This window comes from Lampris incognitus, chromosome 3 (genome assembly GCF_029633865.1).
Source record: "Lampris incognitus isolate fLamInc1 chromosome 3, fLamInc1.hap2, whole genome shotgun sequence".
NCBI classification, from domain to species: domain Eukaryota; kingdom Metazoa; phylum Chordata; class Actinopteri; order Lampriformes; family Lampridae; genus Lampris; species Lampris incognitus.
Window position 1 is genome coordinate 28761504 of NC_079213.1, and position 13024 is coordinate 28774527.

Sequence of the window (13024 nt, forward strand, 5' to 3'; positions counted from 1 at the left end):
TCTATTCTATAATGATGACTCTCTACTGTATAGCGCTCTGAACCGAGACAAACATCCCTCAAGTTTTCCCCTTATTCAAAGAAGGACATGGAATCAGTTAAATTTATAATTTGAGGTGTCCGGGTGGCATAGCGGTCTATTCCGTTGCCTACCAACACAGGGATCGCCGGTTCGAATCCCCATGTTACTTCTGGCTTGGTCGGGTGTCCCTACAGACATAATTGGCCCATGCGCTACATCCTCCTGGCAAAACTCCTCACTGTCAGGTGAAACGGAGCGGCTGGCGACTCCATATGTATTGGAGGAGGCGTGTGGTAGTCTGTAGCCCTCCCTGGATCAGTAGAGGGGGTGGAGCAGTGACCAGGACAGCTTGGGGAGAAAAACGAGGAACCCCCCCCCCAAAAAAAAGTATAATTTGAGTGTAGGTATCTCAACAAGGAGAAAATCTGTGTGTGTGTGTGTGTGTGTGTGTGTGTGTGTGTGAGAGAGAGAGACACACACACACACACACACACCCTATGCCAAGATACCTGCATGTGATATGCAGAGCCTGGGTGACGGCGGGTTCGAGGAGAGGCCCTCTGCTGGGCACGTGGTCCTGGTTATCAGCTCTTACCTTGCTGTGGTATGTTAGGCCTACGAGTGAAGCCGCTTCCATGATCCAGCACCATGTCACGGAAAAACAACCGTGTGGAACATTCCGCAGGATCATTTGCTTTTAATGTGGCGCCAGGTTCACAGCGGAGCCCAAGCTGTTCAGCCCTCTCTCATCTCACTCTCGCTGCTTTTTCTCTCTCCCCTCCTCTCCTTCTCAAACACCACAAACCGTGCACACACACATAAAAAACACAGTGACAACAACCACCATTCAACACTTTTTAACAAGCCTCATTTGCATTTGGCACCTTTGGGTGCAGAAGTGGTGGTTATGCTGAGCATCTTGTGTGAACAGCAGGGAGATGCTCCATCGCATGGCGTTTATGACCAGGAAAAAAACAGCTCCTGTGCTCGCAGGCGGACTGAACTTCATCTGTTTCATCAGGCTGCCTGAAGCAATATTTGATCAGGTTCTCACGTCTGTTGACTGAGGATTACAGTCACATAAACCTGGTTAACCAGACCAATATTTGTCTTTTATAGGATCGCTGCCAGCAACAACAGCCTAGCCAGTTCGCTTCTCGGGCCTGGCCTTGTCAGTCCGTATCTAATGGTCCCTCACTTTTTTTCCATATGCCAGTCATGCTTGCTTACTTAAAAAGCATATCTCTCATAACCCTGGCTGAACGCCTCCGGTAAGATGGCGATCTTTATCAGCTCTGTGCAGGGAGATAATGGGAGGGCTGGCCTGCTTGGCAGCTGGCTGCAAATCTGGAGACGGGCTATTGTTTGGCTGCGAGACGGTGTGCCTTTAGAGATTTTCATAATTTAATGACCTGTCAAAATCATAAAGAGCTTCACAGTGTTGAATGTGCTTCACCGGAGATTTGAGCGATGGCATGAATTTTACCACAAGCACACACATGCACAATTCATAGTTCATGGTCGACTTGATTCTTTTTTTTATTTTGAGATCCCCCTCCCCCTTTTTCTCCCCAATTGTGTCTGGCCAATTACCCCATCTTCCGAGCCGTCCCGGTCGCTGCTCCACCCCCTCTGTCAATCCGAGGAGGGCTGTAGACTACTACATGCCTCCTCCAATACATGTGGAGTCGCCAGCCGCTTCTTTTCACCTGACAGGGAGGAGTTTCACCAGGGGGATGTAGCGTGTGGGAGCATCACGCTATTCCCCCAGTCCCCCCCCCCCCCCCCGAACAGGCGCCCCAACCGACTAAATGAGGCGCTAGTGCAGCGATGAGGACACATACCCACATCCGGCTTCTCTCCCGCAGACACGGCCAATTGTGTCTGTAGGGACACCCGATCAAGCCGGAGGTAATACGGGGATTCGAACCGGCGATCCCGATGTTGGTAGGCAACAGAATAGACCGCTATGCTACCCAGACACCCCCAACTTGACAGTTATTTTTGCATAAATGTATTGACTGCATTGTAGTTTTAGCTGTGATAGTTTTCTTGCAGTAAAACTTTACAGCGTAATTCATTATCAAGTATTTCCACAGCAGCTGAGGCCCGAATTCCTTCCGTTCCTTTCGTTGAGTAAACATGTTTCCATCTGAACTGTATGAAGACTGTTGTTCCCATAGTTCAGCCCAAGCAACGGTCTTTAAGCAAATCCTGTTATTATGTTCTTGGGTAAGGTTGTGCCTCGTGTGGCTATGATAGAAAAACTCGAGCAAACAGCCACTGTGTCAGTAGGTCAGACGGTCTGTGTTGCTTACACAGGGGAAGAAAATGACCCAAGAATGACTTTATAAGACCAGTGTAGCATGCATTTTTTTTGTAGCAGGCTCATCCATCCAGCCATCCATCCATCCATGCATCTGTCCATTATCCATCCATCCACCCATCTATGCATCCATCCATGCATCCATCCATCATGGAAAACAAATAGTGAACGCTCTAAGATGCTCCACTATGCCCTAACTCAATTTAATATGTAGAAACAAGCGTTCTAGGTCACCGTGTTAGTGTCTGTTCACTTGTTGTAAAACAGTGTAGGCTGTTTTACGTTGCAGGAGAGTGTTCGTGGTCTGGTATGACTCTGCCCTTTCCTGACAGGACACTATTGGATGAAGCCTGACATGAATAAATATGATACTGAGAGGTTTTCTACTCAACTCCGTAGTTAGATGCAAGCTTTATATTGCCCCTGTAAATCACCACAGGCATTCATCAAATATTTTTTGATTTTTGATTTTGATATACTTTATTAATCCCCATGGGGAAATTAATGTTCTGCATTTAATCCATCCTATCGCTGTGTAGCTAGGAGCAGCGGGCAGCCGTCATGCAGCGCCCGGGGAGCAACTCCAGTTGGTCTAGCCATGTCTCGGTCAGGGGCACAGACAGGGGTATTAACCCTAACATGCATGTCTTTTTGACGGTGGGAGGAAACCGGAGCACCCGGAGAAAACCCACCGCAGACACGGGGAGAACATGCAAACTCCACACAGAGGACGACCTGGGAATGACCCCCAAGGTTGGACAACCCCGGGGTTCGAACCCAGGACCTTCTTGCTGTGAGGTGACAGTGCTAACTACTGGGCCACCATGCTGCCCAAAATATACAACACAGCTGCCTGGCTGGTAGAGGTGCTGCCCTCTATAACAACACTGTTCTGACAGTGTTGTTATAGGAGTTCAGTGATGGGCTTGTTGGTTAAGAGTCATGCCACGGGACTCCCGTACCAGTTGAACCACTGATTCATAAACACACAACCCACTGGGAAATGCACACAACTGCCATTTTTCAGTTTACCCTGCTTGTCATCCAAGAATCATGCCTGGCTCAGAGTTTGGATTTTCTACTTTGCATGATTCGGTGTCCACATCAGAGATGGCGGACTGTCCCTTATGTCCTGGTGACCCTTATTACATTCCCCCTTAATTGTTGATTTGGCTCTTTTCCAAAGCATTTGTTGCTTCAGAAGACAATCAGCTTAATGCACTGGCCCGCGTCTGTTCCCAGAAGACCTGCGGTACAGTGTGATACCGGGCGTCGTGCAGCGCGACCTGCAACAGATATCTGCAGAAATGTCAAGGAGCAACACCGCAGCGCTGCTTAATGAGTGCCAAAACATGTTTAGGTTTTTTTGTTGTTGTTGCTAGCAGAAATGTTTGTGAAGTCAAAGGTGTATTTATATCCACTGGCCCCCCTGGCTCCCTCCTGTCACACCGAACCCTGAGAGCTGGAGAGTAAACATGCACTGACATACAGACATTTTTATACGCCCGACACTCCTGATGAGTACTGACGGAGGAAAATCTGACAACTGACTGTTGGGGGAGGGAGCAGATGTACAGCTGAAGTTTCTCTTCTGTGCAGAGTAGTAGAAGTGCGCATGAGACATCACTCTTCTGGCCTCTTCCTCTCTAATCTCTCCTCTCTACTTCAGAATGTGGCACCGTTTCATTCACTCTGTCACGATGTTTACTCCTCCCCACCCTTCTCCGACTCTAGTGGTGGAGAAGGGAATGTGGGATAGCGGCCCTCCCAGTGAGCTTTAATCGTTTATTTATTTATTGTTTTATCTCCCGTTTTTATCCCCAACTGTAGCCAGCCAATTACCCCGCTCCTCTGACCCATCCCGGTCGCTGCTCCACCCCCTCTGCCGATCCGGGGAGGGCTGCAGACTACCACATGCCTCCTCCGATATATGTGGAGTCGCCAGCCGCTTCTTTTCACCTGACAGTGAGGAGTTTCCCCAGGGGGACGTAGTGCGGGGGAGGATCACACCATTCCCCCCAGTTCCCCCTCCCCCCCAAACAGGCGTCCCGACCGACCAGAGGAGGTGCTAGTGCAGCGGCCAGGACACATACCCACGTCCAGCTTCCCCCCAGCAGACACAGCCAATTGTGTCTGTAGGGACGCCCGACCAAGCCGGAGGTAACACAGGGATTCGAACCGGCGATCCCCGTGTTGGTAGGCAACGGAATAGACCACTGCACCACCCAGACGCAGCTTTAATTGTTTATAACATAATGCTAAACAGTTAAACTCAGCATCAGCATGGCTTCCTGTCTCTGGCTTTCATTTTCCAAGAGTCCATAATACACAGTTAAGACAGATCTACTGGATATTCACCCAAGTGCCGCTCGTGTTTTAGTCCAGTCCGGCACCCACATCCCCCTCCCAGCCTGGTATGTGTGTTTTGTCTTTCTGTGCCCTTCCATGTAAACAAATGCAAATCAAATGTACTTGAAATGCAGGTCAGATTTGATCAGGTCTGTGGCCCGGCGTGGCGATGAGAGGGGCGAGGGCGCCTTCCTTTTACTTATACTTCCCGGTAAATATGCCTAGGCTGGAGCCGTGGGAGAGATAAGGGGAGGGAATCCTTCCTTCCACAGTTCTGGATAGCCGAGCTGACGGATGATGTGTGGCGGAGACGAGAGCGGCTGGCGCATGCTAAGAGCAGGATGCGGCAGCGGCGTTATGGTATGCCTGCACGCCCGCTCGAAGCCCGGCCCCCGACTGATGGATTGTAGCCAAGCGGGGGCTCCTCAATCAAACCATTGACACTTTCCCGCGAAAGACCCCAGGAAAGAGGAGCTACGTGTTCATGCCATGATGCCTGCGACACAGACCTCATTCCTCAATGCGAACAGTGTTTTACCCCGGGGTATTTCTTTATTCTTCTTAATTGGCACGTCGCTGGCGTGCAGTCCTAAACCACCGTTAGAGCATAGCATGATGGGAAAAGGCTGATAAACACGCACCTTATGCTACCAAATGGAGATTGCCCTGCACAACTCAGGGCTGCAGGGCCCCGGCTGAGCTATTAAAAGCAGGAAAGCTTATCTATATATCAGCTCCCCAACTGCAGTTGAGGAGCGCTCCAACACAACCTGAAGGCTTCCTGCGGAGTCCGCCCCTGACAGGTTTCTGTTCTCCAGCAGATGGGCTTTTATGTTTTGTTGTTCCTCTTGGCTAAATGTGCACAACCTTGAGGTATAACAACATAGTGGGTTTTTTTCAAGGGTGCTGACCTTAATGGATGCTGGCCACTTATTTATTATTCTGGTCGGAGGATCGAGTTCATCCATTGGTGCATACTTCAGTTGCTTCTGTTTGAACACAGGCCGACCTTTTCCCTCGTACTTATTTTCTCTGTCTCTCTCTTTGTTTTTCCAGGAAACTCCTCGATCTGGGAGCGGACGCCACAAGAGGTGAGAGCCTTTTATCATTCACGGAGGGGAGTTTATCTGCCATGGCATCCCAAATAAGCTGTCAAGTGAAGGAAGAGATACCGTGGGGAAAGGCCGCATTAGCGGAGCCGTTATTTATGAGTGCAGGTTTACTCCCCGAGACTAGTTTATGCACGTAGTCTCCTTCGATTTTTTTTTTCCAGGTTTGTGCTCTTTACTCATTTGATGAAGTTGCAGGATTACAGTTTTTAGTTCTGGTTGAGGAATACTGACAGCAAAGCTTTGAACGGCCTCTCGCTGCTTGATGCCGTGCCAGCCAGACCTTGGACATTTTGTTCTGACGATCATTCTTGTGGCCAAAGGGCCGAGCTGAAATGAAGGAATTTTCTTTGAGTGGTCTGGAGACTAAAACAAGGACTTCAGTTCAAGCAAGGTTGTCGGAGAAAATCATGTTTGGCAGGAGACCTCCTTCTGGGGTGATTTATCCATTTATTTTGCCCCAGGATCATTGATTTAATACTTGATGTGTTCTGTTGTGGATCGCACAGCTGTACTGCATAGATGGTAATAAGATAAAGGGATAAAGAGAATGGGGGTGGCACAGTGGCGCAGTGGTTAGCGCGGTCGCCTCACAGCAAGAAGGCCCTGGGTTCGAGCCCCGGGATACTTCAACCTCAGGGGTCATCCCGGGTCGTCCTTTGTGTGGAGTTTGCATGTTCTCCCCCGTGTCTGCGTGGGTTTCCTCCGGGGGCTCCGGTTTCCTCCCACAGTCCAAAGACATGTAGGTCAGCTGAATCGGCCGTACTAGATTGCCCCTGTGTGTGTGTGTGTGTGTGTGGGGGGGGGGGGGCTGCCCACTGACTGCTGGGATAGGCTCCAGCATCCCCGCGAAGAGAATGCTTAAAAGAGATGCTCTTATGCCTTGTCAAGTTAAGGTGACCGAAATGATAGATTGAATTCTTCTCCTTTTTTGGGGGGGTGGGGGGAGTTGGGGGACGGGTCATCAAGGACATCTGAGCGATGAATCTTTTGTAAGAACCACTAGTTTAGTCATTTTCCTTATGGGTAGTTGGTAGTAAAAATCTCGTAGCACATGATAGTGATTTCCTAGGCGTGCGTGTACCATACTCCCAAAACTGCGGGTAGACGCACTCTCTGCACCATGGCCGTGAACACGCGGGTCAAAACAACCACTTTCCAGCGAGAAGTCCTTTGAAAACTTCCGTACGCCCCGCGAATGTGGTTTTTTCAGAGAGTAGCCACCAAATTGAGGAGTTGTGGCCTACTTCACCGGCCAAGTTCTCCGGCTGACGCTCGCAGCCTGGCCGTGTAATCGTGGCTGCTGCTCTGGCTGGCTCGCCCGGCCACTTTTGGACGCTGCAGACTTGTGAAGCGACTTTCCTGCCAGGTGGGCTGGTGTGTACTCACAGGTCTCTATCTCCTCACTCTCAACTCGAGTTTTACCTTTGTGCCCCCCCCCCCCCCGGTATGCATTTGCATCTTTATTGACACGTTGTGATGTCGTGCTAATCCGGTGGTTTGTTGCCAGCGTGATGCGGTTAGCACAGCGGAAGATCTGTCACATGTTGGCTGTAATTGAGCTGGAAGACGGGCACATTGTTAGCCCGGCGGCTGTTGTGTTCGGGGCTGTTGTTGGCTCCCCCATCCCTCCTCTCCCTCATCCCCACCTGCTGAGCCTCCCGAGAGCGGCTCATATTGGCACCACCTCGCCCCCTCTCCCAGGCCTCGCGCTGCGGGCTGCTAATAGGCAGCACGGTGCTGGTTTATATCGAGCACATGGCTTTTTGGACAAGGCTTTCAGCAGCAGCTGAGCGCCTGGGAGGACCGGCGAAGGCACCGCCGGTGCTGTTCTGTGGCTGCGCTTGTGTGTGTCTGCACCTGTGCTCGAGAGACTATTCCTGCAGAGTCAAAGGCATGTGTGTCCATGCATACGTCCATGCATACACTGCATTGGCGTGTCACGATTTTGGAACTGGACCCCTTTTCTCCGGTCCCGCCTTCACGGTGAGCGGATCGGTTCGCCGTTATCAGAGTCACGGTTCCTTATCGAGCGTTAGTAGCCGTCACACTCGGCACGCGCGCATCTTTAGACGCGCGTGGGTGCAGTCTGAAGGAAGGAATGGCCTCGAGGAGCCGCGGTGAAAGAGGGAGAACGAAACAAGCGTTATCTGGGCAGAGGCGAGAGTTGTGGAGAGTGCTTCAAGGGCCAGGCCTTTATCAAAGGCAGTGGGCGCCGCCGTGTTTAGCGCAGAGGGACGCTGAATAAAAATAAGCCGCTGAGTTTGTAAATGTCAAGCTGCAAAAAAAAAAGAAGAAAAAAGCTTAACAGGAATGACAGAACTGCCCTGCTTACCAACATGGCGATCGCCGGTTCGAATCCCCATGTTGCCTCCGGCTTGGTCGGGCGTTCCTGCGGACACAGTTGGCCGCAGGTGGGGAGCCGGATGTGGGTATGTGTCCTGGTCGCTGCACTAGCGCCTCCTCTGGTCGGTTGGGGCGCCTGTTTGGGGGGGGGGACTGGGGGGAATAGCGTGATCCTTCCACGTGCTACATCCCCCTGGCGAAACTCGTCACTGTCAGGTGAAAAGAAGTGGCTGGCAACTCCACATGTATCTGAGGAGGCATGTGGTAGTCTGCAGCCCTCCCTGGATTGGCAGGGGAGGGGGGCAGGGGGGGGGGGAGCAGCGACTGGACGGCTCAGAAGACTGGGGTGGTTGGCCGCATACATCCATCCATCCATTATCCAAACCGCTTATCCCAGTTGCGGTCGCAGAATGCTGGATCCTATCCCAGCAGTCATTGGGCGGCACCCTGGACAGGCCACCCGTCCTTCACAGGGCCCTGTATGTATACAATTGGGGAGAAAAAAAAAGGAGAGGGGGGAGAACTACCCTGTTATAGGAAAAAGTAATGGCTGAATTTAGTCTAAACGGGCGTAAATCTGTAGGAAAAACATATTGATTTTATTCTGTCACAAAACCTTAAATCTAAACGCTCTGCAAGGTCGTTCCATGCCATTCTTCTACGGCACATTTTAAGTCTCCATCTTTGTGAGCGCACAAATCATCTTGTCTCTGCCACTTGGTTTGAGGAACTGCAGCCACACAATTTTGTTCAGCTTGCAATTTTGTGTAATTCTGACTTTCCGTTGTCCCGACGGCAGCCTCCTTGCTCCGTGGAGCGTTCCTTTTTAGAAATGGACTGACGGTCGTCTTCAGATGCAGAGAAGCCAGGAGGCTCCCCGATAACTTGATTCTCTGGGAGATTAACCTGGCACAGTCTTTCAAGGGGGTGTGGTGAAAAGGAACCAGCAACTCCTTCCAAGTTTCCATGCCAGTAATTATTGAATTTAATCAAGTCAGGAAGAAAAAAAAATTCCACATTGATATTCCATCCGGCCCGGCCCGGAATCGCTGCTGTTGCGGAGAAGCGAGTGCACGGCAGATAAAGACGTTAATATACCTGGCGAGCCGCACACAGAAACCCTTCTGTAACCATTTGTTCACCGGCTAAAAGGATGGGGGGGGGTCTTTGAAGGCGGTAATGGAATGAGGAGAATTCACGGCGCTTCATTTGTACTTATTCAGGGACTTTATATGAAAATTGTTTCTTAATGAAAAATCTCTTGCAGCAGGGCGGCAGACCTCTGAAAGCCTCTCTTCATGATTGAATGAGCGGTGAAAGGATGGTAATAATGCACGCCTAATAGAAAGGGGAGAAAACTCCACATACTGCCACCTGTCCTTTTGATGGTGGTGATGTGTCATGCCGTGGACGGTTCACTACGTGTGTATGAGCCGTGCCTTTTAACAGCTTCGCTGTGAACGTGTTATCGAATGGCGAGCACGTCGGCCAGCCTCTCGCAAAAAAAACACTTATACAACTTTTTTTTTTTTGGGTGCTTTCTTTTGTGCAACTTACTTGTTCAATTACGTGAACACTGAGTGGGCTCAGTTGTGTTGATGTTTCTGTTTCTGCTTGTGTGTGTGTGTGTGTGTGTGCCACAGCTCTGCAGGGCCTGGGTCAGAGGAGGATGCAGGCGGCAACAGTCGACACCGACACGCCCGTCATGGCCGAGATGGCAGCACGACGGCGCCTGGGAGTCTGGAGAGGAGGATGGAGGACATGGAGAAGGTAGTATCGCCGCCCCCACCGGCACACTTCGTATACATGGGCATCAAGGAAACACAGCTACAGCGGCTGCTGCCATGGCATACCTTGATCAAACCCAACCCCGTCCCATCGTGCCCCCTGGTCCTGACACAAAGGACGCGCAGCCGTGATGTCTAGTGAGGAATGGATTGTGTTCAACTTTGTTGGAGCCGTTCATGAGAATGGTGTGTTTGATCGGGGGAGAAGGGGGATGGATGTGGTGCGGAAGCCATCAATCATCACCGCTCTGAAAATCACTGTGGTAATGACAGCTGAATAAGTCACATCTGCTCTCACCGTTTTTCCGTCAACCCCAAATCATTCCCGGCGAGCAACGGTTGAGTTTTGATTGAGCCGGTCCAAAGGCCCGGCGGAGCTTGTTTGATTAGTTTCCAGCCCTTCCGTCAACGTCGCACGTCATCCAGCGCCAGCCTCTTCTGAACCGACCCCTCCGAGCGGCTGCTCGAGTTTCGGCTCTCTGGCAGCACTATCTCCTCCGTGCTCTTGGAAAGATGACCTTTCCAGCGGAGATGTTCCTCATCTCCAAACACCGCTCTTATCGGCCATTTAGTCCTTCAAACCAGCGCGAGCCATCGCACAACACCGACTCAAATGTCAAATGAGTGCTTTTTGAGAAAGTAATTTTTTGAAAAGCTGCTGCTGTAACCTGTGCAACCTCGCCATAAAGCGTTTCTCCGAGTCAGGAAAAAGGAAATTACATCGGAGGTCCATCTCAGCCATTTGTTTTGAGTCGTACGTGTTTATTTTCCAGGAGAGATGGTGTTCTGTGTGATCTGAAATGAGATTCTGTTAGAGCTCTTTCAAACGTATGGCACCCACAAGTAAGATAAATACACTTCCTGTAGCCCGGAGATGTGTGGTAGCTCCTGATGAAACTCAACCGCCGTCGCGTTTTATGTGTTCCTCTTGCTAGGTTTCTCTACTTCTGTATATTTTCAATCATTTTTGTGCTGAAATAAAAGGAGAAAAAAAACAGGAAGAAAATGAAGTTAAAGAAGATGAAATCCCCATTTTATTATCTCTCTCTCGCTCTCTCTCTCGCTTTCCCTTATTATACCACAAGCTTCATCTATTCACTCATTGTGGTTGCTAGAGATGGCCAGGAACACTGCGGCTTTTACCAAAGTACATTTTGAGGGTTGGAAAAAAATATCGCCTCAGTTCATACTTGTAAGCCATTATACAGTTGTTCATATCCATTGTGTACTTATTAGTGCTTTTTCTGTGTGTGTGTGTGTGTGTGTGTGTGTGTGTGTGTGTGTGTGTGTGTGTGTGTGTGTGTGTGTGTGTGTGGTGTTCAGGAGTTGGCCAGAGAGCGTCAGGAGAACGCGAGGCTCCTGAAGGCCCACCAGGATAAAGATGACCTCATCGGGAAACTGAAGGAGGAAATCGACCTGCTGAACAGAGTGAGTTCCTCATCCCTCCAGCAGGGGGAGTCAGCAGGACCCAGAGATTTAGAGACTGCATAAAGTTATATTGGAGTTTCCGATCAATGCGCCACATATCTGTTGTGTAAAAAAACGTTGTTGCGGGCGTCCAGGTAGCGTGGCGGTCTATTCCGTTGCCTACCAACTCGCGGATCGCCGGTTCAAATCCCCGTGTTACCTCTGGCTTGGTCGGGCGTCCCTACAGACTCAATTGGCCGTGTCTGTGGGTGGGAAGCCGGATGTGGGTGTGTGTCCTGGTCACTGCACTAGCGCCTCCTCTGGTCGCTCGGGGGCACCTATTTGGGGGGGACGGGGAACTGGGGGGAATTGCATGATCCTCGCACTTGCTACATCCCCCTGGTGAAACTCCTCACTGTCAGGTGAAAAGAAGCAGCTGGTGACTCCACATGTATTGGAGGAGGCATGTGGTAGTCTGCAGCCCTCCCCAAATCGGCAGAGGGGGTGGGGCAGCAACCAGGACGGCTCAGGGAGCGGGGTGATTGGCCGGATACAGTTGGGGATAAAAAGGGGGGGCGTTGTTGCCATACAGAGTGTTCGTGCGATATTCTTTAGCTCCAGATATTAACGCTTTATTATAATTTGGATGGCTTTACCGCCACCATCATGCTGGATGGAAAATTGCATGAGGACAGTAATGGCTGTTTGATTCAGGTGCTGGCTGCCGCCTCGGCTCCACGTTGTTTTCAGCCTCATCGGACAAGCATTTGAGGAACTTCCATGCTCTTTTGTCCGTGGCACTTACGTCAAGTGGTCCAAAAGTGTTTGGGAGATGTTGCTTAAAATGTTTAGTCCAAAGTTGTTCTTGTGTAGCGACTGCCAAATGTCTGAAACATTACGCAGGTATGTTCTCTTTCCAGGCTTTCTTGCCTTTCAATGTATTTCGAAGAGAGTTCATCTGTTTAGTTTTATTTTCCTCTGAGACAGTATGTACAACAGTTGTCAGACAACTTCAGTCAAGGACAGGAAGACAAGAAAGAGTTTTACCGTTTAATTCATGCCTCACACATTCTGGTATATATCCAGAGGGAGTAGCACGTGTGACAGTAAAACAACAGCGAGCAGCTTGCCAATTATACACCGAGCTTCACTGTTTACAGTAATTGCAGTGATGGTTACACACTATCTACTACTACTACTACTACTACTACTACTTTCGGCTGCTCCCGTTAGGGGTCGCCACAGTGGATTATCCATTTCCATCTCTTCTTGTCCTCTGCATGTTCCTCTGTCACACCAGCCACCTGCACGTCCTCCCTCACCACATCCATAAACCTCCTCTTTGGCCTTCCTCTTCTCCTCTTCCCTCGAAGCTCCATATTCAGCATCCATCCCCCAATATACCCAGCATCTCTCCTCTACACATGTCCAAACCATCTCAATCTTGCCTCTCTTGCTTTGTCTCCAATCTGTCCAACCTGAGCTGTCCCTCTAATATACTTGTTCCTAATCCTGTCCTTCTTCGTCATTCCCAATGAAAATCTTAGCATCTTCAACTCTGCCACCTCCAACTCTGCCTCCTGTCTTTTCATCAGTGCCACTGTCTCCAAACCATATAACATAGCTGGTCTCACAACCATCTTGTAAACCTTGCCTTTAACTCTTGCTGGTACCCTTCT

The 13024-nt window shown here is 50.2% G+C and overlaps 1 protein-coding gene across 3 annotated transcripts in view; it reads left to right on the forward strand.

The window, feature by feature from the left end:
- pawr (PRKC, apoptosis, WT1, regulator) overlaps positions 1–13024 on the forward strand; it is a 76754-nt gene that overhangs the window by 48411 nt on the left and 15319 nt on the right. For all 3 annotated transcript variants that reach the window (XM_056276341.1, XM_056276340.1, XM_056276342.1), the window contains exons 4-6: positions 5753–5787; positions 9795–9921; positions 11262–11366. In XM_056276341.1, the coding sequence (XP_056132316.1) occupies positions 5753–5787; positions 9795–9921; positions 11262–11366 (267 nt within the window). The remainder of the gene's footprint in view (positions 1–5752; positions 5788–9794; positions 9922–11261; positions 11367–13024) is intronic.